This window comes from Numida meleagris, chromosome 1 (assembly GCF_002078875.1).
Source record: "Numida meleagris isolate 19003 breed g44 Domestic line chromosome 1, NumMel1.0, whole genome shotgun sequence".
Lineage (NCBI taxonomy): Eukaryota > Metazoa > Chordata > Aves > Galliformes > Numididae > Numida > Numida meleagris.
Window position 1 is genome coordinate 12,191,316 of NC_034409.1, and position 27,987 is coordinate 12,219,302.

Here is a 27,987-nt window from a genome sequence, read left to right on the forward strand (position 1 = left end):
CGGCCTTCTGGTGTGTCAGCACCTCAAGTCAGGTCTCTGCCTGAACGCTGACAGATGCTTAAATTCCACAAAGAACTTTCTATTGAAGGAGGCAGCTTTAAGGAAGTCAGAACTGATAAAAATAGGGCACAACTTGAAACAAGCCAGTAAGCAGCAATGCATCAGTCACATTCTATCATCTTCAAGATCCATAAGCATTCTGGAAGGTACTAAGTTTCCAGACTAAGTAAACTTGCACTATGTCTAAGATACTTCCTGGCAATATCTTTAACACGTACAATGAGAACTCTGTCACATTAAGGTGCCATCTAGAGATGAATGTTTAAAAGAATGGCTTTCAGAGGACGTTAACTTCTCACTGTATAACAGTGTCCTTCATTACCCTCAAAAGAAAATTTTATTTGTAAACTATCTACATTTGGAGCAAGTTTAGAAAGTGAGCAAATGAACACAAGTGTGTGGTGCAGTTTTGTGCCAAATTCTCAGTGGCCAGGGAGAGGCCACAAGTGAAACACATCTGAAGAATGACCTTCCAGAAATTTAAAAAAAAAAAAAAAAAAAAAAAAAGGGTGGTTGAGCTGTTCAAAAGGTTTAATGGAATAATTTTCCATTATAATATCCTGCAACATGTTAAGGAAGCATTTCACTTCAATTTCATGAAATACTTTTGTTTGCTTGTATTTTAATTTTTACATGTGCGTATATTATATGACAGTAAACAGTCAAAATGGGATTAAAAATAATCCCTTAAACCTCTATGAAATAGGGCTGAATCTGTTGCAGTATTTTTCAAATGGAAATGTTTATTTGGAATCTGCATCTCCAGTCCTGCAAAAAAAAATTACTTTGTGTAACTACACCTGTCTGAAAGCTTCTGCTCTTGCAATAAAGTTCAATTTTGACAGCCATCATTTGCATTCTGCCTGCAACATTTCTCTCCCAAGTGTTTTAAATTAAACAGAACACATATTCATAAGCACAGACTTAAAACAGGCAGACTCAGAAATATGCTGGGTATTACTAAAAGACATAGCTCACTGCACTTTTTTTCTCCTTTTTCACCATCAACCATAGAAAGCTTTAATCCACACGTGATCACACTTGCAGTTACAAAACATGTGGCAAAAGTAACTGTTAACATGCAAGATCTGCCATATTTCTACTTGCCTCTGTTTTCATACTGGATTTTCCATACTGAGGGATACGATAAACCTCTCCCATTTTTAAGATAATGAATATATCTAATGGAAGCAAATAAAAGGTTTTTATTATTTTTAATTCCATTTCACACATATTTTACTCTTCCCAAGTAACCATTGTTAGTGCAACAATCCAGCACAGTGATAGTTGCTGAGGTATATTTGGTTAAACTAATTTCCCATTCAACCGAAACTGCAATGCATACCAACCTTCTTTTTTTTCCTTAAGGTACTGAAAGCAGTATATTCACTGTTTAAGATTTTTTTCAAATAATTCCATTCTAAATTGAAGAGTGGTTTTGAAATAGTGACAAGCTGTAGAAAGCAACAGCCTCATCTTCTATCCCCTAGAGAGCTCCTGTACTTTTTTCTTAAAACACATTTTGTGCAAAATTAAGTTCTGTGTAGGTCTGTACCATAATTTGGGAAAAACTGTGTATAAAATGTACTTAATTTTTAAAAACAATCCCAACATCAGACAACAGAAAAAGAAGAAACAGATCAGATGCAGCCAAAGTTTTCACATGAGAAACTAAGATAGTATGTTCTTAAAGCTCCAGTAATACATTCTTTCAAAAACCAGAATGCACTTTGGTTATTACTAAACATTAGTACAGAGGCAAATAAAATACAAAATGCTTGTTTGTGTTGCTTTATATATAAAAATAGTTTTATACCACAGAAGTTTAAGATGCATTACTTTAAATGCTTAAAGATTCTGAAGATCAACAATTACAGTGTAATGCCCCAACTCTTATAAATCACTCATCATTTTTCAGTATGAAGCCATTATTTTAGAAAAATAAAATACAAGAACACTTGAGCCTGGTGACATTAATTCTCCTAACATAAGTTACCTGAAACAAAATTTCCACTTACAAATTAATTATATGGGGTGAACATTCATAATGAGTCAATATGAGCAGTCCATGTGAGAAGCACAGTCAGAAGGTAGGGGTGAGGCTCACACTCACTGGGAAAGCACTAAGGAACAATCCCACGCTGGGGAAGAGTAGGGGGAAGGAGATTAATCTGAAGACACAAATATGAGAATATGAGGCTTCATTCATTCTGTTGCCCACCAGAAGAACTTGGTGTTTAGCTGTTCTTAAACTTCAATGTGGTATGAATGGCATATACTATAGTGTACAATAGGAGAGCATCTATCTTAACGCTCAGTCATTTATAGCATTCCTTCCACCAGTATGTCTTTTGCCTATTTAAATATTTAGCTTCAACATATAATATAAACTGCTCCATCGTTCACCATAATATATTCCAATTAATATACATTTATATGTATATATATAAAGTTTCTCATTAAAAGTAATAATAAAAAGTGCAGATATTGAGCATGCACAGTCAGAGCTGCGCAGAACAGCCCAGTATTTCAAATAAATACAATATTTAATTTTTATCAAAATATCATACAGTATGGTAACCATTTACAATTATTGCTCTAATAAAAGTGTTAACAAAGAGCACTTGTTGACCTGTTAAGTAATACCTTATTACTATCCCAGGATATTTAAACTGCAGCCTGTATCAGTTTAGATCCTGGAATTATTCAAAATATTAAAAACTCCCACTTGTTTCTAATAGTAATATAAAATATTTCTGCTATCTGTCATACTGTATTGTCAGTACTTTACTTTTTATGTCCTCTCTATTGCAACCAAACATCTATAGATGTTCTGTTGTCCTCATAAACGAGTGGCGCAAATAAAAAACCCTAAGCCATGTTTCCACACTTAATCAAAACTCAAATGACTTCCATACAGCACTACAACTAAAAATGTTCCACATTGGCCTCAGCTTTACCAACAAATACAGTAATTTAGTGTATTCAGTTGCTAGGATTTCAAGTTGTCAGACACTTGGTTTTTGACCTTCCCAAATCTGATCCTTTACAAAGCTAAACAAATATTTTTGAGAACAAAATAGTCAATTAAAATGAAAATAAAATAGTGAGAAGATGAAATAAATACTAAGATTGCACAAGACAGTCAGATGTAAACACTTCAGTTCTCCAAACAACATCCTTGAAGAGGTTGTAGCTTCTGAAATACAGATTCAGTGGCTGCTTTGAGGCAGTTTTGTCAACGAATGAGCTTTTCTATAACACTGTTATCTCATCTTCTTAACGTATTATCAAGATTTGATCTTCCAGAGCTGAAAAAGTTAGAAAAACGTTAAATCAACAATATTTCCCATTCAGTTGCTGTTTAGCAAAGTTGCAATACCACATCTTTTTTTTACTGCATGTGCTGCGTACAAAATTTAATATGAAAGATATATTTTACATTCATTTACTTGTAAAATAAAAAAGAGTAGATGTAAGCAAACTCAGTAGCTAATTGAAGGCTTTATGCTACAAGTTTGTGGAAACTAAGGGGTCCCATAATCTGAATCTTGGAATAATTGCCAGAGTTTGTAGAGTTCAGAGGGGTTCAGAAAGTATGGCCTAAGAAGACAGTCCTTAAGCCATGATAAAAACAAGACTGTGTAATGTTAAACACAGTAATACTGCATCTACTGTAATACTTTACTGCAATACAAGACAAAGATACGAAAAAAGTGAGAAATTCAGAGAGGGAAATCAGATCTGGCAAAATCTACCAGGCCATATAAGTGTCTCTGTATTTATGTCTAGGACTTCTTAGTAATTATGTGTTCTAAAGTCCTCTTCTGATACAGCTTAAATTTCATAACCATTTACAAACAATAAATCTGCTAGCTAACACAGATAAGAATTAATTATTTTACAGTATAAGATTCAATTATTGTAACATTCTGAACGCTATGATAAAGAAAAAAAAAAAAGATGGTTGGGAAGTAGTTACCTTTAGATTAAATCCAAGCAGGTCACTGATGACACCAGAAACAGCAGACAGGATAACGACTTGGGTGATATTATAAAGGAGTGGATTCATTGTAAGCCCGTATAACCTAAAAGGACTGTCCAGCTCCTAGTAACATGAAACAACACACAAAAATATACTGAACTCTTAGAAAATAGTCATAATGTTTCAGTCATAATAAGCAGGCTACAAGAAATTCTGCTTTATGCAGCACGTTTTTAGTGTCAGATTTCTCTGGGTACTTATAGACTATCATTTATTTATAGACTATCATGCCATCAATGATTTGACTGACTCACATCTGTTTAGATAGCAGGATTACAACAGTTAACAAGCAACATTCATATTAACAACTCATAATTTCATATTTTTGTTACAAAAAATAATAAATATGTTGTGGACTCCACAGTGACTCACCAATGCTATGTCCACTATACATGAAAGAATTCATGCCAGTGATTTCTTCTGTCTCAATATGACAAAAAAATTGGCATAAAAAATTATATTGAATTGTACACCTTATTTGTCTTCATATATATACGGATTGTTATGAGATAGTTTAGGAAATCTCCAAGTCACAGTGGAGTGAAGCATTTCCCTGTTCTTCTGCTTATGAAAATGTGGAAGAAAATAGCTATCGTGTTCACTGATCGATGGCATCTAAATAACCCTTCAAAAAATTAGAGGCTACCCATGTAGAACATCTGTCAGTTTGCTTGTGGAGCCAGGAAAGCAGAGAGCTAGTTCGTCTGCCAGCTTTTTAGGATTCCGTATAGTTTCCTTAAAATCACCTTCAGTGTTTAACTGAAGAAATAAATAGATCGGTAAAAGGAAAGAAAGATATTCCATACTGGCACAAGACTACCTCACTACTATGAAAAATGAACAAAAACGTCTATCCTAACACAATTCCCTTTCTTCTCTATTAATTTTGAGAATAGCTAGTAATGAACATAGATCAAAAATGAATATAAAGGATTTTAAAAAATACTAATGATCATTGAACTGCAAATATTTTACACTTCCATTAGAAAGATCAAAACATTAGCCTAAATTAATCTGCAACGAACTTAAACAAAGACCCTTTTTCACCAGTTTTGCAATTCTTGGTGAGTGATTAAAGTCATCCAAACTTTCCTGGCCTTGCAATACACCAGAAAGAAGAAAATATATTTTAAATATAATAGCAGATTATATTAAGTATAACAACCATCACCACTTTCAATTCTTCATCTTTCTCCTGCATTACACCCTGGGTCTTGAACAAGGTTTTATAACACCTACTTTAATAATAAAGTATTTCAGAGCTGAATTTTCTTTGAAACAAGGTGAAATAAGAATGAACAACCATCCCATTCAAATGTAATGTGGTATTAAACTCTGCTGCAAATACAAAAGATACAAAAAGCAAGATTTCAAGGAGAGCAGCAGAGAATTTCTTTAAGGAAAACCCTTTTAGCTTGTGGGTTCATCTCATCAACTCTGGGAGTAAAATAAAATAATAAGCATACTCAATATTATACCATTACCATTATCAGTAGAAGCTCTTAACAATCCAAAAAACAAAATTAGAAGACAAGTTCATTTAGCTGCTGCACATAGAATCATAGAATCATAGAATTAGCTAGGTTGGAAAAGATCTACAAGATCATCCACTCCAACCACCCACCTACCACCAATAACCCCACTAAACCATGTCTCTCAACACAACATCTGAACGTTTCTTGAACACCTCTAGGGACGGTGACTCTCCTTCAGAAAAGTAGTATTTCCTAATGTCCAGCCTAAATCTCCCCTGGTGCAACTTGAGGCCATTCCCCCTTGTCCTGTCACTAGTTATAAGAGAGAAGAGGCTGACCCCCAGCTCACTACAACCTCCCTTCAGGTAGTTATAGAGAGCGATAAGGTCTCCCCTGAGCCTCCTCTTCTCCAGACTGAACAATCCCAGCTCCCTCAGCTGCTCCTCATAGGGCCTGTGCTCCAGACCCCTCACCAGCTTCGTCGCCCTTCTCTGACATGAAATAATTATGTTGATCACTAACTACTATGAATTCATCTAATGCTCCTATTTGGAGGTTTGGAAATCCCACCTCATTTTTGGGCACATTCTCATAGAAACTAAGGGGTGGTGTGGGATTTGTGTCATGAAATCCACCCCTCTATTGAAAAGATCATGTTGTTGATACATTTCTCTATATAGTAAAATGTGAAAAATGGTTTGAAAACAGCAAGAAATGCAAGGAAAATATTGGAGTGAATCACACCAAGAATTCAGCATCCTGTCAGCTACTTCTCACCCTGTTTTCTCACAGAACACCAACATTTCAGCTCATGAGATATCCCGAATGTGATGCATGTTGTCTAGCATAATTGTCCAGGCACTCCTTCAATCCACATAATCTTTCTGCATCCACAGCATTTTTGACAAAATGCTTCCACCAGCCTCCTTCTTTCTGTTTGTTCCAAAAACAGCTCTTGAAAGCTCTATGGTCCCTCACCATAGCAAGAGATACCCTCAGTAACTGACTCATCCAAGCTCTCCGTGACTTTGGTCCACAGCTCTCAACTTAGACAATTGCTTTGTCAATCTTGAGTCCTGGGCTACTCATCAGTTCTCACGTGAGAAGTCCCACATGCTTTTTTGAGATGAAGGAACCACAAATGCTGTTGAATCATAGAATCATAGAGTCATAGAATGCTTAGAGTTGGAAGGGACATCCAGTCCAACTCCCCTGCAATGAACAGGGACATCCACAGCTAGATCAGGTTGCCCAGGGCCTTATTCAGCCTCGCCTTGAAAGTCTGCAGGGACGGGGCATCAACTGCAACACTGGGTAACCTGTTCCAGTGCCTCCCCACCCTCACTGTAGAAGACTTTTTCCTTATATCTAACCTAAGTTAAGTTGAGGTGGTGGGGAATTAGCTGACTAGAGGAAACATTCCATCATTTCAGCTACTAGCTAACTACACAGAAATAAAAGAGGTAAGTGACTGGAGTTCAATGTGTAGGAGAACGAGGCAGCAAGGTCTTAAAGTACCACTATATGCATAAATAAGTAAGATAATTTTTAAAAGTTTTTCATGTTCTTGAATTATCTTGACTGCAGAGGGGAGATACACACGTACTGAAAGTTTCGCCTTAGATTTACTGAATGATAATCCAACCATTCCCTCTACTCTCTACATGTGGAATAAGCATCAACTGTGCTATACTCAAACATGGTGGGACGTGTTTGTAGCACAGCTTTGAAAAAAATTTAAGGGTAAGAAAAACCTTTATATTTGCAAACCATTCTCGAAGAACTGTTTCACATCACCACACTATCTTTGACTAAATGAAAGAATTGATTCCCTGAAGGCGAAATCGAAATGCAGTTATTACATTCCCTCTTAACACAAGAATAAACGAATCAGCAGCAGCGTTTTAAGATCTTTACTGTAACGGCAGAATGCATGACAAGATCTGAATACTGAAAGTTGAAGCTAGATAAATTTAATTTAAAACTTGCACTTAACAGCAGAAGTGATTCTATGACAGTAAAGACAACATCAAGTATAATCAAGTTTTGGTTTGAAATGCTAACCAGTATCACGTTTTAAGAGGAATTATTTTTGTGGGAGAATACAAATAATTTAGTAGCTTATCACTAGAAATAGATATCGAGTTTCAAAACCAAATTGCATTATTTCATGAGGTTTCCTCATCCTGTACATCGTAAAGCACCTTCTCTCACTCTACATTAAGTAATAGAACTTATTGCACATAATAATTATTTGTAATCCACAACAATAGCAACGTGAGAGACTGAAGAAGTATGAACAAGTAGCATCACTGTGACAGTTACAGAGCAGATTTAAATCAAATGATATCGCAGAAAAAACACAAATGATTCATTAAGCCGTCTGTTCTGCTTCTAAGTTATAAATAATACAGTAAAACTGTTTTAATTCTTACCTTCAATAACTTAGTGGCAAGTTTTAAAACGTTGTTCACTAGTGTCAGTTCCTCCTTCTTATTGGGCTTTTTCTCCATTTTCAAGTACAAATTTATCTGATTTAAACAGAACACAAGTATCAACGTGCAGAATCTAAAGGAATTCATTTGCAGGCATTTAATAACAAAATATAGTGATTATTCAGTATACGTGATAGAACATTTCTGCAAGCACAGAATTTTCTTCGCTTTGTTCTTAATTTTTAAGGACAAATACTGGCTCAGTTCTGTAGAAAAAGACAACGTTTTGTGATACAACATTTGACACTATTACAGGAACAATTTTGAAGTTTAATGTCACCTACAACTCAGACAAAAAGCACCACCTATGCAATGTCTGCATATTTTCTTTCCTTCTTTGATAATTATTTGAGCTTTGCTGATTCATTTTCAGAAGACGTTACATTAGTATGCACACCTTCTAAGCTTAACATTCCCAGAAATTATTGCATTGACTGAAATGATAAAACATAATTCTGCTAAAATATAATTTCTTTCAAAAGATTTGTGTCACTGAATAGCTCATGAACACCTTCAGTGCAGAAAATCCTCCTAGTGCCCTGAAAAATATGAAATATTATTGAATTAAACTCTCTATTGCTGTAGAAGAACAGCATATCAATCACTTCAATGCTTCTGGAATCCAGACTTCTTTAGTTCACTGCCTCTGAGAAAGTTAGTTATGAATATTAGTTCTCTCTTGGAAATCCTGAAACTTCCACTTTCATTCTCAATTGGTCTGATATACATGCTAGACCTGGCAAAGTTAAGTGTTTTTTGTTTTGCTTTTTATTTGTTTTAATTGCAAAATCGAAGATAAAAAAACTAACTTTTTATTTCAATATGACAACCACTGACAAAACCAGCATTATGTTCAAGTAGTCCTTCAAATGACAAAATTCTATCAAGCTATAGCAGCAAAGCTGCAGAAAGGAAGCATTGTTACAGGGTCTCGTTCTAAGGTGGTTACTGATAAGGGACCTCATCATGTAAGCAAGAATAACTGAATATTATTGTGTCTCCCTGAGAAGTTCAGTGTAACTTGCTTGTACAATTACGTTAAAATGAAAATGATCACTAATACACTGCAACGCAAATTAAGCTCCTAATCTATTTCATTCCAAAGTAAATTATGCTTTTACAGACAAAGGGAATTCAGACCTTAAATATGAAACTACTTTTTTCAGCAATTCAAGCATTTAAAGACAGGAATAAACTAAGAATAGCAATTCTTCAAAAAAAAAAAAAAAAAAAAAGGTAGGAAACAAACCCTAGGAGGGTTACAAACCTGTTTTAACCTTTACTATGATTTCATTAATTTACTGAAAACATACACGTTCAATTGCATCCTTTGAAAACTAAGGGGATTTTGCATGTGTATATATCCACAGACAACTACATACCTCTTCTGAGGCTTGAAATCAGCAAGAAGACAACTTGGATCAGAACATGATTCATGTTTTTCTCAGCAAAGAAAGTCAGAAATGAACTTAACTTATAAGACCAATTAAGAACACTTTCAGAAGGATTTGAAAAAAAATTACAAGCAGCATACTATCTAAAATGCCTGGATCAAAAATGATGAATCTTTTAGTTTCCAATCACAACTCCAATTCATTACATTCACAGGTTGAATGTAAAGCATACTGAAGTGCTTGGAATTTCGCTGATGAAAAGCAGAATTCGCAATTTCATCTCATCTGTTTGAATCTGAGGGCTAGCATTTCTTTGTTTTTATCGTGGCTGTTGTGAAGCTTCGTTCTCTTTTCGGTACGTGTCAAACCACTGTCTGATTTTCAAGGATATCAGTTCAGACACTTTTATAGATCATCGTCTGTCTGACAACAGTTTGGGCTTAGACCCATGAAAGGCCAAAACATCAGACATTTTATGCACAAGATCAAAGTAAACACAGCATGGTATCGAACCTGTACACATAACCATTCCAAAATGAGTTCTACCTAGGGTTCTGTACATCCTTTCTATTTTCTCAGAAACTGTCTTATATTGAATTATATTTTCCTTTTCATTTTCATTTGAGGGAAATGAATTATAATAGGATACGCTGGATTCAAGTACAAAGTTAAGTGATAACACTTGTTAAATTCTTATTTATATAAAATTCGGGGACCTAGAGAGACTGTTGCTTTCAACTTAAGCTTTTGAACTGACTTAAAATGTTCAAGGGCTGACTCTCATAAAGAGTATAATTTAAAAACCTATGAAAGCAAAATAAAAGCTCCAGTTTCTCTATCTCTCATTTGCCTTGCTCTTTGCATTTGTTTATTTTTTCCCAACCTACAGAAATAGAATTTCAGGTTGTAAGCATCTTGAATAACTTGTCTCACTACACCACCATTAACTATCAAACTCAAACCATTTTAAGGCATCTAAAATGCATGCCTAAGATCCAACAGACACATGGTTTATTTAGATAGAAAAATGTATCTCTGCACAAATTCTCACCTGCTCAGTAAGTAATATTGAGGTATTGCTGTATTTTTTACTGGTTTCAGATCCAAGAGTAACAAATCTCAACAGAAAAAGTGTTAGTGAAATGCACCAAATTACTAGCTCCCAATTGTAGTGACAATCAAGGAAGATCTCATGCATGTGAAGCAGCTGTAAGCAAAAGGGAAAAATTAAAATTGAGTTCAGATTAATATTTATGTTGCAGTCTAAGAAAAGAATTATGTATCTTCCCAACACCAAAAAACAATTTCCAAGTAATGAGTACACAGATCGCTTTCAGGCATAAAATATTTTTAATCGTAATTTAAAATCAAAATTCTGTCAAATATGTTAGGACTGAGAAAAGATTGAATCAAAGTGAATTCAAAGCCTCAATCAGAACTTAAACCTCTTTTTTCATATTTCTAAAGCAACAGAAAAATGTATTAGATTCTAAGACAATTTTAAACTATATTTCGCAATTTCAGAGACCCCATGTGTGATGGAAAATAGAATATACCTTTGAATGTACCGAATTACATAGAAAAATTAATTCAAGTAGTGTTATTGCTGAATTACATTCTTATTAACGCATTTATAGTTAACTACTGGGCATACACATAAGCATTAACCAGGGAAGGAAGTGGAAAATACAACCAGAAGTCATTCAGAAGCTTACCTGTACGCTGAAACAGAAGGTCAAGCACAGACTTCTTACTAACAAGAAATCCTACTTAAGCATAGATGTGCTTCCAAAAAGATATTCCACTAGAGGGCAGGCTAATACTGCCAACAAATTCATCGGCAATCTCAAATCATAATTGTTATTATATCTATGCAAAGCACATCTTGATGCAATATGTTAGAAAAAGCTCGTTTCAAATTCCAAGGTGGACAATGAAAGAGGCCAGATAAAAAACAAAACAGTAATAACGCCATGCCAGAAATTACACTGTAAGTTTCTTTGGCTGTTACAGAGTGGCTAAGGGACAATATTCTAAAGTAAATAAAACAGATTAAATAAATGGAGCTTAATCTTCTGAAGAGCTCTAGTAGCTGTTACTGATTTTTCACTGGGGTCTTTTATCTTAATAGGGATCATCACACAAAAGGCAGTCTATTGTTTTAAAAACTATTTCAGTCACGCATGATTTCCTCACCTGCGCACAACAGATAAATACAACTGAGATAGTCAGTAGGAAGGCAGATGAAACTATTACATCGACTGAGCGCTGAGGACCTCGACGCTGAAAATAACAGAGACGCATATGTGAGTGAAAATCCACCTAACCAGCACCGTTGTTTAGCGCATCCAGTTATATTTACTCCTGAAACATAGTTTCCTCATAGCTTGCAATTTGGCAATCTGAGTTCCACACACCATATTAGGAATCAAAAATACAACTACTTTTGAATAGCCCCAAAGGCATTTGAGATAATTCAGATGCAGACATTTAAAGATAGCTGTGAAAAAAGAATATGTACACCACTTGTTCAGTCAGCTCTTTCACGATGAGAAGTAGCAAATTCAATACAACACTGGGCTTTCATTCCCAGCATCAAACCAGCGCTAACAAGATTCTGGACACCAGACTGCAATGGAATATCAAGATACAATTTCACATTGCTCTTTGTTTTCATTGCTTGCACCCTTCTAACATATAAAAAACATACTTGTAAATCATTCTCCCACTGAGGTAGAATAACCTGACAATTCCAAGAGAGCAAGAAGGAAAACTTGGGAACAAATACACTGTGACGAAAGATGCAAGGTCACTGTATCCAGTATTTTATTTTTAATTGCTTACTGGTATAATAAAATGTTTCCATCCATTGAGCTTTTTCCACATTTTTTCTAATTAAAGAATTAAGTACTCTCTGTTGCAATGAAACATGTACAAGTCACAATACGCATCTATTTCTCAACTTTGTTCTCATATATATGTAATTAGCAGTGTGTTTGGAGAACAGTGGGAGGTGTACATGTGCAAGGTATAATCTTGGAACTTGGAAAAAGAGATAGAAGGTTAATTACTGGGGAAAAAAAAATCAAGTGCAAGTTGGTACTGCAGGCATACATGCCCTTATATATACAGTATTTTGCTTGCGTGAAACTCGAGATGTGCACATACTCCAACTCATTTATTTGCAGATGGACACACAACCAGGTAATATGCAAGTGTAATTTGGACAAATGCTATGCCAGCTTTTGCCAGCAGCACCACTGTGAGAAGGCCTTGTTCCTTAGCTGCTTGTGTCCACTCCTTTATGTATGCTAGTGCAGACCTTATGGAACTGCTCAGCGAACCAAGGAAATCAGTAGCTGGAGGTGAAAATGACTGCCCTTCACTGGTTGTTTTTCAGTTTGTTCAGGTCCCCCTGCACCTGCTTCTGACCACTGTCTGATCAGGCTTTTGTTTGCAACAACAGAATTATAGAGAAGTTTCTTGTGGCATATGAGGAGGTGGAATACACAGGTGCAGTTGTGAGGAAAGAAGGCAAGACACTCTCCACAACAATGTCAACACACGTAGCTTTTAAAGCATGAGAGCTGCATCCTATTTCCCAAATGCTATTATCCTTCTTTTCTCCCACACAGCAACGCATTACAGATTAGAGAGAAAAAAAGCCTGCCATACTGTAAGCACCAAAGTTTCATTACCTAATGCAGAGAGAAGAATGGAACTAAAAACTTGCAAACTCAAAAAATGAGCTAGTTCTTTAGAGCTTCTCCTTTTCACAGAAGAATCACCAAAATGCTCTGGGTTGAAAAGAGCATTAGAGGGATATCACTTGAGACATCTCATTATTTGAGTTGAACAAACAGAAAAGAGATCAGAATGTCTTACATGTCGTGGGCACAGTTTCTAGCTTCGTATGGTATGTATGCACTCACAGCACAAATATGCACACAAGCTGCCTTGCTTCTTGAATTCCTTGTACATTAATGACAGTAACTCGTGGAGCTCTTACAGTGATTTATTGTCTGCGTTATACCACAAGTGATGATTTACCTGCTACATTCACCTGAGACACTTCCTTGCTTTAATCACTTAACACTCCTACTCTGAACACACTCATACTTCACAGCAAGCTGAAAACACTCTCACCATCTGGCTGCTTGCTGGCGCTGCAAGCCAGGAGTCCGCAAATTTAAGTGGACTGGGCACACATGCACCAATGAGTGCACACAGAGGAAAACTGAGACTCAAATACCTACCTTCCATCAACAGCACATGGGATGTTCTATATTAAATTGGTAGCAAAAATTTACGTTATTTTACCTTTAGATAGGACCTGAGAGAAAGCCACATTTTTATATTCTGTACTTTCTTCAAACGGAAGTGAGGAACCTCTGATTTTCTTGCCCTTCTGGCAGATGTTAGATGACCAAAAAGTTTAGCAAAAAGTAGCCTCTGCAGAGAGGAAAAAATAATGTAGCTATTAAGTCATTTTTAGGGCACTAAAAAGAAAAGAGAGAAAAAGCTTAACTTAATATATCAATGCACAATATATCGAGGTAAAGTAAAATATATTAATTACAGTGCAGAAATAAGAGTAGCATATTACTAAAAAGAAGAGATACACTAAACAGTTTTAAAAGTCATATTAATTTAATGAGAAACAAAATAGAGCTACACTTCCTTTCTTCAAATTTCAGACAACAGATCTACAATGCTATTAAAATTTGGGAGAGAATCAAACCAGCCAATCACTTGCATTAAAGAGTGCTTAACCTAGAACTTTCTTCCACCAGAAATTATAACTAAAGCAGTTTAATGCTATTCTACTGTACTAAATCATTTCTTCTGGCTATAATGTAAGAAAAATAAATAGTTTTTTCTTTTCCAGGCTAGGAAGCAACTACCCTAGGGAGCTAGTAAGAGGGTATCAGATAGCAATGTTGCCAGTCCCTGGGACAGAGGTGCCAGCAAAGCTGACAGGGCTGGGGTCTGGACTGAACTGTTTCCAATTATTCTCAGAAATGTTTTGAATGAAACACACTTGTGGAACAACCAAGAAATTCAGAGAGCTCTTCTACCAAAATTCTTTCTCCTTGAGGAAAAATGAGACAAGTTTAGTGTTTAGCTACACAGCTTGAAGGACATTTCAGTCCTTTGTATCTGGGTCATCTCCTAAATTGTAATCCCACTGAAGTATTTGTAACTGTTGATCTAGAAATCTTGAGGGAACTAAGAACATAAGATGAAAATATCCACAAAACCAAGTAAAATATAAAATTAAAAAAAATTAAAACCCCAAAACAAAATATTTGTTCCTTTATGGACTAAACCTCTTAGCTTATTTTATGTACCTGTTTGTAAGTTCTCTCTGCTACACACAGCAGGAAAAAGAAAATCCACACTAGAGACACACGGACCACAAAACTTATAACAACCATTGAGAGAACCAGTATGTCTCCATTTGATCCAAATGCTGTAATGCAAAGTTCAGCAGCAGAATGTGCAGCTAGCTGTTCCAAATCTTTAGCTTGGGAAAGTCGAAATACAAATGGCATTAAACCCAAGATTAAAGATATGATGTTTCCAAAAATCTGATAACCGATTCCTGGTATATAGCTGTTCACCTAAAAGTAAAAGAAAACAAGGTACATTTTAAAGTTTGGAACTAATCTTGCCCTAATTAATGTCTCCGTTTTACTATCACAACAAACACTTTATAATCTGATACACTATATGAAACCTTCAATCAAGCATCTTTGCAACTTATTACTAAGAAAAGGAAAGTCCTCAAAGAGCATTTAATACACAGCAACTATCACAAAAAAAACCCAAGCAGCATAACACTGCAGTTGAAACGTTTCAGTGCGTATTCTTATAGTAAAAATTCATTCAACACTGAATTAGCAAAATTCAACCAATCAGACTTTGTTCCTTACACGCTGCATCTTACTCTATTTGCGTTTTGCTTTTAGGTTGTATGATTTTTTAAAGAATCCATGTATTCACAGTGCAGTAGGACTGGAATTCTGTTGTGCTACTATGGTTTTATCAAGGCTCATCTCTACTGTGACTGCACCCAAAACTGTATTGTTTCTGAGGCAGATACAGAGATCTGAACTAACTCTGTGAATACAATGCTTTCTGACAAGTTGGTAACATCCACACCAACATGTCAGAATTACTGACTACTGTCTTAAACTAAGATCTTATGTTTAACCCTACAAAATATATGAATTATCTATACTGAAAAACAGTAGGAAAGACAAACAGGAGGAATAAGACATTCCACTCATCCTCTTTAAACTTCATTTCCTAAAACAGAAAAGCTTTCTTTTCTAATCTTAACCTTAGCATCCAAATACTCAGATATATATACTTCTAATCTAAAAAATTAGTTGTTCATAAGAATCAAGGAGATAAATATTCACAGCATACGTCACTGGAATAATAAAACAGAGGCCAGCTATGTTACTAAGCACCTAACAATGCAAACGCATTTTTATCATCACACCACTCTTATAGCTCTCGTAGCTATTAGCAGTAAGTACAAGGGCCACTCCAAAAGTAATGTCTCCAATCTTATTATGTTGGCCCACGACATCAGAGGCAGATGCTGCTGGTGTGACAGTAGAGGCAGTACTTATTTTTGAACCTAGATACAAGATCTGTAAAAAGAATACTCACTCTGTTCATTATCATACCACTGATTTCGAGCACAGACATATCTGCTTTCTTGCAGTCATTCCCTTCCCACACAATTGCACTTATTTTTTCTAGTCCTGGATTCAAACTATGGATCCAAGGCAAGTGACTCTGGGGAAGACAAGCAATACATTCTATCAATAATATCGACCCATTGTTACATCAATATAGAGACACGATGACAAAAAGAAGCCCTTAGACTGACACAAGTGTTCTTACATAGCATTTACTTCTCCAACATTACTGCATGTTAAATACAAAAAGTCATTCAATTCTTTCCCAATAAATAGCTGTGAGTCTCTCCTTCCTTGTACTTTATTTTTTACTAGTGTAGAGCTACTGTGGTTGAGGATTAATTGACTTGTTTTGCTAAAATACATCAACAAAGATGAAGTATGAGAACAAAAGGTCTACTTATAAGTCATCTTTAATTTTACCACTCATTTAATGGAATCTTGTTTTTCTGATTCTTTTTTCCCCAACAGTTGAAAAGTACTATTCTTATGTTGAGACTATGGTCAACAACTGTTTTTATTATTTCTTAGCAATGATATTTGCATACTTCATAATAATAATTATGAATAAAGATTCCCTACGCTAACCACATCTGGCATTACTCAGACAGAGTAGTAGGACTCTAATCAATGCATGATGCCCCAGCAGCCAAGTAATTTCAGCCTAAATTAATGAATGCACTCATGACTGCATATTTATTTACTCTAATCAGAGAAGAAGCAAGTGAGAACTGAAAGACCTGGAAAATGCTGAGGTAACAAGTGCTGCTGCAGCCACTTCTCGATTTCCCTCAGCCCTGTCTTACTCCTCTCTGTTACAGGGGATCAAACTTGCTCCTAGCCCTGCCAGGCTAACTAGCACTGTCTGAATCAAACAGACAGGATGGGATGGGGGCATATTATCAAATATTTATCGTATCATTTAATAAAAGTGTTTTTTTTAATTACCTTGACCTATCAGTATTTATCTGAAATCTTTCTATACTGCTAAGTACTCAATCGCTTCTTTTTTTTTTTCCATTAGAGTGAAAAAAACCCCACCCATATTGTTAACATAAACAATAGTTGCAGAAAGACCTGCTTAAACATAGATTTCCACAATCTCCCTCTAGAGGGAGTATCTACACCAGGAGCTCAAACTCAAAAATTCATAATCTACAAACAAACCAACAAAAACACTAAACTGCAGAAAAACATGGAATATAAGCAAGAACTAAACTAAATCCAGAAATCCAAATGGCCATCTCTGTTGGTTTGGGGGTGGATTTTTTTGGCTGGAGGGGGGAATATCAACAAATCCATCATTTTCAGTGCCAGTTATGAGTGAAAAAGCCCATCTTTTGAGATTCTTTTTCTTAGCTATCATTGACATCATCTCTTGCATTAAATTCCTTAGTACTGATGTAAGCAGAGCATATACCGCATATTTAACAAGACAAATATTTCACAACAAGCAGCACGCACTTTAGTGAAAAACCTTGTAATAAACATAACTGGCACTGTCTGACATCTGAACTTTTTTTTTTTTATCAAATGAAGACTAATACATGATCGTTAGTTATTAAGTATAGACAATGAATTCTGTCCAATTAACCCAAGGCAGGCTGCAACTGAAGTGTTGCCCAACAAACACTAAAATTTTCATAAATTACTGCTTAGATGTTTCTACAGAATAGCATTAAGAAAAACAAATGATTAGCTTTAAGGTAAAAAAAAAAATTATCTAAATAGTATATATTATATATGTAATATCACTTTTATACATTAAGTATATGTGCATAATGTCAGATACTATATATGTTATCTTGCTGTGTGGTTTCATATATATATACATGCATACACAAAAATATTCCCTCAGATATATATATGATGCCACAGGAAACTTAAATCAATCAGTACTTGTCCTGAACTAGAATCCTAATACTCAAATTTTCTGCAGGCTATTTCAGTACACTGTCATATCCTCTTCATCTGACAAATTAATTACGAGTAGCAGAAATCCAATTTTCCTTTTTTTAATTCAACCAAATCACTTTGGCTCTGTTACTTCCGTTTAATAGAGAGTTCTTTCTCCCAGGCCTCCTGAGCACATGACAAAGCTGATAAGACTGAAGATGTATGTGCTGTGAAAGTCAAAATCAGCAGATACCACCAACCTGATGAAATGGGTCATCTCTATATTCTTTCTTCACACATGGATTCACTTGAGGACTTTCTACATCCGTCTCACTAGTACAGGAAGAGTGGCACTCTGCACAGTGTAGGAGGTCCTCCCACACATCTTCAGTTTCTGATTCTGGCCTTGCACTCTCAGAATCCTGCCTGGAGCTTGAACACCGAGAACTGCAGCTAGTACCTGATTTAGGTGTATCCTGAAAGTAAAATATTCCTTGGAATTAATGCTGCTTTTGTACTCTCTACTTTATTTCCTAACAGAACAGTCATTAAGTTCAAATGCATTAAGCCCACGTGCATCATTTTTTTACGTTCATTACCTTTCAAATCAGAAAGTATTATATGCTTACTGAAGGAGTATCTAACAGACTGCACAGTTAGACACTGTACAAACAAGTAATAGTTCGTGGTCCTTGATTTGACGGGGGAAGGGTCACACAATGAAGACTCAATTCATACACATTATTAAGAGGAAGGAACTGTTTTACTGATTTGAAGTTCATTAATTTAGAGCAATTATCAAACCTGTCTCCAACTTCTAATTTAATAAGTGATCAATTAAGTCTCTTCAAAAACACATTACAGCTTCATTATTTTAGTGAAAATATCAAAAAAACAAATAAGGCTCAAAAGCATATACACTGACCTGCAATTAGTATAGAAAAGTACAGTGAGAAAAGCCTAATTCACAAAGTATTTTAAACTAATTTGCCATTTTGTCCTTCTATCCCATGTTGTTTGAGTTAAACTACTTTAGCTAGTTACTAACACTCCTGTCCCCTCCCAACCTGTTGGTATAGCTTTTAAATAAATTCACAAAAAGATAAGTTAGATGGGGGACGTAGGGGACAAAGACTTTCTCTTCAGCTTCATCCACATAAAGTGGGAACGTGGAATAAAAAAAAACAAGCCTGATGTACAGTGACACAGCAGACAGGCATTTGCAGATTGTGTCTACTTCAGTAGCAGATTCAGAATTGCATTGCCAAACTCACTACTCACCATACAGTAAGGGATTCTTTCAATAAAAAGGGCAAGAAAAAGGAAGGTCCTGGAGGAAGAAGGGACAGATAATTCTAGCCATCCAAGACCTGTGGCACCCAATACCAATGTGTATATCATTTTACTAGTTTTAAAAGAAGGGTTGGCATGTTCTAGAAGTACATTTATAAAATTAATTGCCTATAATAATCTACAACAACACCAATTTGACTCTCAATGTCCACTGTTACTCCTCACATACCTTCCCAAAGATAGAGTGTGTGAGCTTCTTTGAAGACAGGCATGGAACAGGTGTAGAGGGAGAGTATCTATACCCGATACTAGTTATATGTGTGATCTACATAGTCATGCATTAAAATATAATTATTTTAAAGAAAGTGTAGTTGAGAAGCAAGCATGCCTCATTGTTTTTAAATTTTGCCCACAACTTAGATAATCCCATAGAAAAACATTAAGCTTGGGAGATTTAAATACCCTGATGTAGACACACAATACAATCTAATGTTTTCTTCAGAACAAGAATGCAGACCCCTAAACTCCTTTCAACAGCAGAATCAATTTCCTGCAAGACAGGTAGGTAGTCTTAAAAGCAGCACCATCCTACTCATCACCATCATCTGGCAATTTCCATTCCTTACAGAAAATTCATTTCTTTCTACTACAGTTTATCTCAAGATTATGCCCAATTTCCTTCACTAAAAAACAATCAATCAATATTGCAGCAGGCCTATTAATTTAACATGACTTGTAATGCACTACCAGCTGAAGAAGCTCTTCCTTAAAACCTCGCTTAATATATTTTATGCAAGCAATTTTGAGAAGAAATATACAGATGAAGTATGCTCCAAACTCTTTTTAGTGAGGTGATAGAACACCAGTACAAAAGACAATATCTGAAATATTTATTCCTTATAGAACATAGTCAGTTCAGGGTGCTGAGTCCTGAAGTGAATGAAGCAAGCACATTAAAAAGCTGTAGCTCAAACGACTGACAAGTAAACATCAAGATAAAGGAAAACATAGGACAGAAGTTGAGAGCATATCCACCGTCTTCACTCATATATATATATATATATATATATATATATATATATATATATATATATAAAATACAAAGAAAGATTTCAGTTTTTAAAACTACTGTTTCATTTCCTTTGTAATCATGTTGGGGGAGGAGAACTGCTAACAATACAGAAAAGCTTCCTCTTTTGTGGTATCAATCACAGAGGTAGGGGGAAAAAGTGTATTACTACCACATTATTACTACCAGTATTACTACCCACGCTACATAGAGAGCAAATTCAGTTTTTTTCAGTTTCTGAAGGTATCTACCCAGTCTTCCCTAAACAAAATTTTAGAATTTTACAGCTCTGAAGCATCTTTTGGAAAAGAAAGTACATGTAGGATGGAAAAAAAATTATCTGCAATCATGGCTGACCAGCTGCACTAGCATGCAGTCAAGAGACATTTTCTGCAATATGGAACATTTCCAAGTATGAGCCTGTTCAACTATCCTAAACTAAACATACATAAGACACGAAACAGTTAAAAAAGAATTAGCCTTCCAGGTCCTTCAATCTGAAGTTTGTGAGAAACAAATGATAGAAAATTAGTTAATAATGTTTTTATGCAAAGCACAAACCTCAAGGCTTTGCAAATATTATCAGAAAAAGTAGTATTATTTGAACCCTTCTAAGAAGGCATTATTTATATCAAGCAGAAGACTTGCTTATGATGCTCTGCCTGTTAGAGCCACCTACAAGTACACTACTGGCAGGGCCAAAATTACTCTTCACATTCTTTTCTCATAGTCCTAGTGGGAAAAAAAAAAAAGGCAAGTAGAGTTGTTAAAAAGAAAAAACACCGCAAAAACCTCAAAGTTTTGTTTATCTGTTAAGTTGCATACCATCAGCAAAAAGAGCGGAAATCCTTTAAAATTAAAAGACAAAAAAAAAAGCCCTCCCCCATTTCTTTCAATGTCTGAATCCTTACTACTAAAGACTCTACTAGTATGGAATTGGTGCGTTCCTCCTCTTAGCTCTGATGACATTAATCTCTTAAAATTTCAGTTTTTTGTGTTTTTGTTGCAATACCAAATCAACAATTTTGTTGAGATTTCATGACAATATTTTAATGACTTTCAACAAACATGAAGGAATGAAAAAATAGAGGCAGACTCAATCAGACTTCTTCACAAGAAGGTTAGTGAATCTAAAATACAAAGTAAATGGAGAGAAGCAGCAGCACTAGCGTGATGAAAATGTCACTCTTGCCAATTATTGCTGTTTCTGTAACAAATCAAGATTCCAAAGGAGGTAATTGGTGTCAAAAGACAGCAATAGAGTTAACTGAAATCTGACACCAGATCTATACGATATATTATAGGACCTTTACAACAGATTGAAAAATTGGACAAAGCTCGGATCAACTAAACAAAAACCTCAAAGCTAAAACTCTGTCATAAAAAAGAATCCCTCTCCCTCACTAGCATGGCTTCAAATTAACATAATCCTAAAATACAGTATAGGAGAAAAAAGCATATATATTCAACAAGAAATCAAGAGCTTTTATCAATTTACAGAAAAGAGGCAACAGGAATATATACCTCCAAAGGATAGTGTTTCTTATAATGGTGAGATTTTCTGTTTCGAAGCGTGCCATCACTAGAAGTGCGTTCTACATTGCGGCGTAAAGAATATCCGGTTTCAGGCCCTTCCTCACTAGAAACTTCATCTGATAAATTTGTCACAGTCCTGTGAGTCTCCTAGTGCAAGAAGTACAGTATTAGTAAGACTTACACTCATACTTACCCATTCTAGTTCTAAACTATTGACATCAAATTTCCTTCTGCGATGTTCTCTATGCGCAGTTAAAACAGATACTGCATTTCCAATTGTAAAAAGTGGTACAGCAGATATCATAAAATTGTAGTATTGAAATAAACATTTCTCAGACAATGAATAGCTAGTTCATATTTAACTCATGAATGCTGGCATTCACATTTTAAAGGCTTAAATGCAAGATATCCAAAAGGTTTGAAAAAATAAATTTGTGATAGCAGAGTCATGCTTAATTATCAACACATACAGTACAAAGTTAGCATTTACCTCTTCTTTCAACTATAAAATGCTACAAGATTTGTTTGTGAAAGGAAGACCCAGATAATAAATTCATCGCACTATTTCCCTGATTTTAAACTGAAGTGAAACTAGACCAGACAACAACAGGAAGAAGAGAGTGCAGTAAAAGATTGTTCAGTTGTCAGAAACTTTCTGTATATTCTCATTTATTATGACATCGCTGGATAGAACCCTGTAAAATTTCCTTTGGAGTTGTCCTGTCACCAGTGAAATGACAAAAGATCCAAAATAGTTATGTGTCTATGAATTAACAAAGACAACTGAATCACAGCTTCTGTTGCTGCTGCTGAGCAGACCAAAAGACTGAGGTTACTGCCCCGAGATGAACCTTCTTCAAACCCATTCTGACTTAATCATATGGATATTCAAGGGGGTTGTTAAATAAGTCAGCTATGAAATCTCCCACAGAATGCCTTTCCTTTATAAAGATGTGTACACGAATACTTCCAGTAGAATAACCTTCCCCTTTGATATTATCATGAAAAACAACCTTGTGATGACTGATCAATGATAATATATACTACAGAGCCAAAGTCAAGTAAGAGAGCAGTAAAGGCAGTCATTAGAAGGCAAATGATAATGGAGCCAGGAAAAAATACTTTGGAAAATCTATTCTGTAGAATCGTAAGATGAAAATAGCACATCCAGGACATAAACAAATCCAGAATGAAAAGTTCTCCTTTCTTTCATAACCATTTATTGCACTTCCATCTCACCCTTATTTCTCACTTCAGGAAGCTATACCTATTTTACTGAGAAGAAAACTGTGTTTTCCTCCTCTTCTACAGGGATGAACCAAAAGAGAAGAAAGATGATTCCTGATTCATAGGTAAATGCTCAGAATAACCGCAAAATTACAAATTGTCGGTAATGTGAAATTTGTTCCATTTTGGCACAGACACAGGCCTATGTTCACAAAGAGCATCAAAGAGGCAATAAAAGCTAAAGTGTGTTGTTCAGCTGGACTAAAAAAAATATACAAGTGACAGCATATGAAATTGTGCACTGAATTACTGAAGAGCAAAGAATGTTTAGATGTCAGCCAGTAAGGGCCTTCTGACAAGAAAACGGAAAGGCTACAAATAAGAGGAATGATGTCAGAAGACTTAACATGATTTTGCCTCCAGCACTCTAAGCTTAATTTCATTTAAAATACTTTTAAGGATAAAGTAAATGAGAATACATCAACAGCATCATAAAAATACAGCTTATATATCACCTGACAAATGAACAGTCCTGCTCTGAAAGCCACACAGCATACTCACCTTGTGGTGGCTGGGGATGCTGAAGGTCTCTCTCACAGTTGTGGTGTTCCACCCCGACTCTTCTGGCTTAATCACTTCACAGAGACGCTCCTGGGCCTGTGCACATTCCTCGCTGCTTTTACCTGTCTTTTTCCCATCAAGGGACACGTAGCCATTATCAGTCTCAGTGGATTTATCTATTGAGTTTTTTGATTTCTTAGATCTATATTTGAAACAAACGTAAGCATTAATTTAATGATTCTCTTTTTCTTTTTCCAGACTAAATCCTGTTCACCATTCTCAACCCATGTTTTAGTTTTATTAAGATGAACACAAACAAATAAAAAGATATTAACATTTGATGCGATGTTTGTAAGCTTATTTTTAATCTTCTAATTAATACTCACTACTCTTTCCTATAAATATTATAAAAGAAACACTATCTGAAAGAAAATTATATAATTAGCTACAGAGAGCAAAGGAAGCCTATGTTTTGCAACTAAAACTTCACAGCATCTTTGGCAACGGAAGAACCGCAAGCCCCAAATGTAAAAATGAGAGTTGTTTGCTTTATTCTTACCCCCCCAAAAAATCTAAGTGTTATTAACTCAAAGCAAATGAGCCATTCATGTCTTATAGCTGCAAGTGAGCTCCTTTAGTACTTTCTAAATGTTTTTGTTTGTTTTAAATTCACCCTGCATATTGACAAGTCTGCTAATCAGAATGTGATTTACCCTTTCCCATATATGCTGTAACACCCTAGTGACATAATTCAAAATATCTAACAAACACAGTAATTAAGCTTGTTTTTAAATAACAAACTTATCAGTTATGCTTAAGTATTACTATTCTTATGAGAAGTATATTACCAATCTGTCGTCTTCCATAATATTGTCTAAAGGTCAAGGCCACTATCTAGTCAGTAGATGTAGTAGCAGGAATATCTAATGCCACAAAAAAAGCCTTTCAAAAGCAGAAGTTTGGATGATTACACCTCCAAATTAGAAAGTATTATTGATGAAGGAATGAAAACGGAAGAGCAGCTTGCTGCCTTATTGACAGAGATCACTTTAAAGCAGAGTTTCACTTTGGCTTCTGTATCTCAAAATAAATAACAAGGAAAACCTTTACCCAGAAAGCAATAAAAGCTCGTGTGTTTATCAGATTCCCAGAACACTTTTGGGGAAAAAAAAAAAAAGTACTATTATAAATGAAGTTTCCAGACTTTATGTTTATATAAAAAAAATAAAGAACCACTGAACACAGAGCTGATAAAACTATCAAGAATCTACTCTATTCTTCTTTTACTCCTGTATGGGGACATGTATTGCCCTTCTCTTTCAGGAAGCTATGTGAGAACTTGGGATTACATAGCAGAAGGTTAAATTTCTCTCTAAAATGTACATTGTATGAATTGGGACAGTGGATTTACATTGCTCCAAAGATAAGGTATTCTATATACACAGTGGAGACCCATTAGGACTCACTAGCTAGGGAAGAAAATCCAAAAAGGAACAACTCATCTGTGAGACTATGGACAAAGTAATGAGCAGAAAAGGCAGTTACTGAGACTTTTCATCCTCCTTTACCTTCTTTAGTCTCAATCCACCCGCCCTCGTGCCTTCCTGGAAAAACACTAAATGGCATTTATTATTTAGAAAAGAAAAAAAAAAAAAAAAGCAGCAACTGCTGCTCCACTTCCCCTCTAGAAAGCTATAGAACTTTCCCTTACCTAGTTCCAAAATTCTTTATTGATGTTATTTCTAAATAATAAGTAGTACAAAACCAGCTGAAATACTTTTGGCAGTTTTTACATATTTGCATGGATTAGATTTTATTATTAGGTTATAAAGAAGAGACAGCAAGACACTTTATAACGGGCTTTGTGGAGCAGATTGCAAGCCTCTTCCTGTTTGCCGATTAGCAGTGTGCTAGCTCATACACACACACAGTTTTTACTTTCTAAATCCATAGAAATGACCATTTAAGACACTACTGAGGCTTTGGGCAATCAGCTGAAACTACCATCAAAAAACTGTCCTCCTCATCTAAACTGCTAAACTTTTCAGAAGTTAAAGATTTCCAAAATTGGAGCAAGGACAGATTCCTGGCACTGGGGTTTCACAAGAACATCTTCAGCAACATCACTAACTCAAGCCAGTTAGCCCACGCACTCCGCGTTGCGCTCCAGCTTCCTCATTCCCAGTCCCACTTTGCCGACAAAACTATTTGCATGACTTTGGAAAAAAAAATTACATGACAAAACTGATGTAAGAAAAAAGGTTATTTTTCAGCTGGTCAAGCTGCCCTGGCTCATTCTCAGACATACAAACCATGCCCCCCTGCAGATGAAGAGTGACTAAAGGCTACTTATAGCATTCTCAGTCACTCCGTGCTCTTTACCCTTTGGAGGTGCTGTATACACCAAGCAGTCATCACGGAGGCTTAGCATCAGTCTACACTAACTCATTAAACGGTTTAAACAAGCCTAGAGCAAGTCCCACATGGCCCTTCTTAACTGAAAACACTCTTTGGGAGCCCAAGACAAGAAAGGCAAGGAAGAAAGTGAGTCTTCCAACAATACTCAACAATCCAACAATGCCGACTGAAAATCAGTGTCTTCACTGAATGGATAACCTTCAAAACTTTACAAGAATACACTCCAAATGTACCAGAAAGAAATACACAGAGACCGATTCATTTAGATGTGGGGTTACACAAAAGAACAGCTGTGCTATTACTATTGCTCTGTTAAAGCTAGCTTAATCTACACAGAGAAAGACCAAATTAACTCCTAGAGTATTTTTAAATATTTTTAAAACTTTTCCAGAGTTTTATTCCCAGAATGTAACGTAACACAAGATAAGCTTTACCAGAGGTTAAGAGCACAATCACAAATATGACAGACACGTTAGTGTTGCAATATTTAAGATGCAGCATGCAGAACAAAACAATGTAGTAACTTGCAGTATCCCTTTTCTTAATTTTGTACCAGTTTATAAGCATGTATTCACTTTACTAATAAATGCTGATGTATAACACTCTGAAATATAACAAGGTTAAATGTTGCTTCCAGTCATTAGAAAATGCATCTTCATTGCTCATTGATAAATTAAATGTTGTGCTCAAGTCCTGAAAGTTTTTCCTTCAGAAAATGATTTGATGACAGTGATTGGAGATCTATGTCCACTCTCTCCAAGTAATTAGTAGCTAATGCAATCAACTAAAATGTAAGAGTAAAATTTTCTCGTTGGATTAAAATTGAGAAACCAAGCTAGTTCATTCCTGATAACCCACACAAAGTAGTCCTACAATTACAGTAAAATCAATAGAAGTTACTTTGCGTTTCTTCAAAGTTATTTCATCTGCAATTTCAGAAGCCAAAAGGGAAGAGATTAATGCATGTTCAAACACTGAACTGAGTTTACTATTAGGTTCTTGTCGATTCATTTTTTGTTCTTATCTAATCAGTAGATTAATGTTTACTTCTCTGGAAAAGGGATAGTGCATATCTCACACATATGTAGCCTTGAATAAATACAAACCCTGATAAAAAGAAAGCGGCATGCCAGATATCTCTGAAGACAGCGCCAATACTGTAAGAGGTGCTTGTACCGTAGCTCTGCACTGTTCCCTCCTGTGTGTTATCTGTGGTACTAGAGCCATCTCCTTCCCTATGTACTTCCAAATGTGCTGCTTTCCTTAATTTCCTTCATCAGAAGAGATTAAAATTGGAAGGTAGCTTTATAAGTGCAATCTACTACTTCTACAACGTGTTCAGCAGTTTTAAGCATGCAAAAACAAGCAAGATTCCAAAACATGTTGCTAAAGGTTTTTCATGTTGATTTAACAAACTCAATTTAAGAAAACTGCGTATAACAGTTATTATCTTAACACTTAAATACAAGATATATTTCATCTCAGAGGCTAAGACCTGCAAACTTCACTACTGCAGGTTTTCCCACTGCAATGGGGCAGTTCACTGTAGCAAACCATATTCACTGAAGTGCTGGAAGACTTTAAGGTCTGTGCTTCCTGTACATCCTTTAACATGTGTTTCTCACAGATCACTGGTCAGTATTGCACAGAGTTCTAAAGCAAAACTTGCAGTAATATGTCACTCCATCAGTATTCAGTCACAAGCTCTTTTGAGGCAAAAATGTCAGATTTGATGCATTAAAAAAACAATGCACAAATTAGTAAATGCACAAATGTTAGAGCACTAACTAAGCACCCATTTT

General features: G+C 35.5%; 1 protein-coding gene across 4 annotated transcripts in view; it reads right to left on the reverse strand.

The window, feature by feature from the left end:
- Positions 784-27,987, reverse strand: part of PHTF2 (putative homeodomain transcription factor 2) — a 65,398-nt gene continuing 38,194 nt past the window's right edge. For 3 of the 4 annotated variants that reach the window (XM_021384496.1, XM_021384498.1, XM_021384497.1), the window contains exons 7-18: positions 27,292-27,456; positions 23,768-23,969; positions 21,968-22,126; positions 18,342-18,557; positions 16,154-16,282; positions 14,821-15,093; positions 13,790-13,921; positions 11,666-11,752; positions 10,521-10,676; positions 8,016-8,111; positions 4,043-4,168; positions 784-3,371 (exon numbers count right to left, since the gene is read on the reverse strand). In XM_021384496.1, coding sequence (XP_021240171.1) covers positions 3,351-3,371; positions 4,043-4,168; positions 8,016-8,111; positions 10,521-10,676; positions 11,666-11,752; positions 13,790-13,921; positions 14,821-15,093; positions 16,154-16,282; positions 18,342-18,557; positions 21,968-22,126; positions 23,768-23,969; positions 27,292-27,456 — 1,762 coding nt within the window. In that variant the 3' untranslated portion in view covers positions 784-3,350. The remainder of the gene's footprint in view (positions 3,372-4,042; positions 4,169-8,015; positions 8,112-10,520; positions 10,677-11,665; positions 11,753-13,789; positions 13,922-14,820; positions 15,094-16,153; positions 16,283-18,341; positions 18,558-21,967; positions 22,127-23,767; positions 23,970-27,291; positions 27,457-27,987) is intronic. The other variant, XM_021384499.1, reaches the window with a different exon arrangement.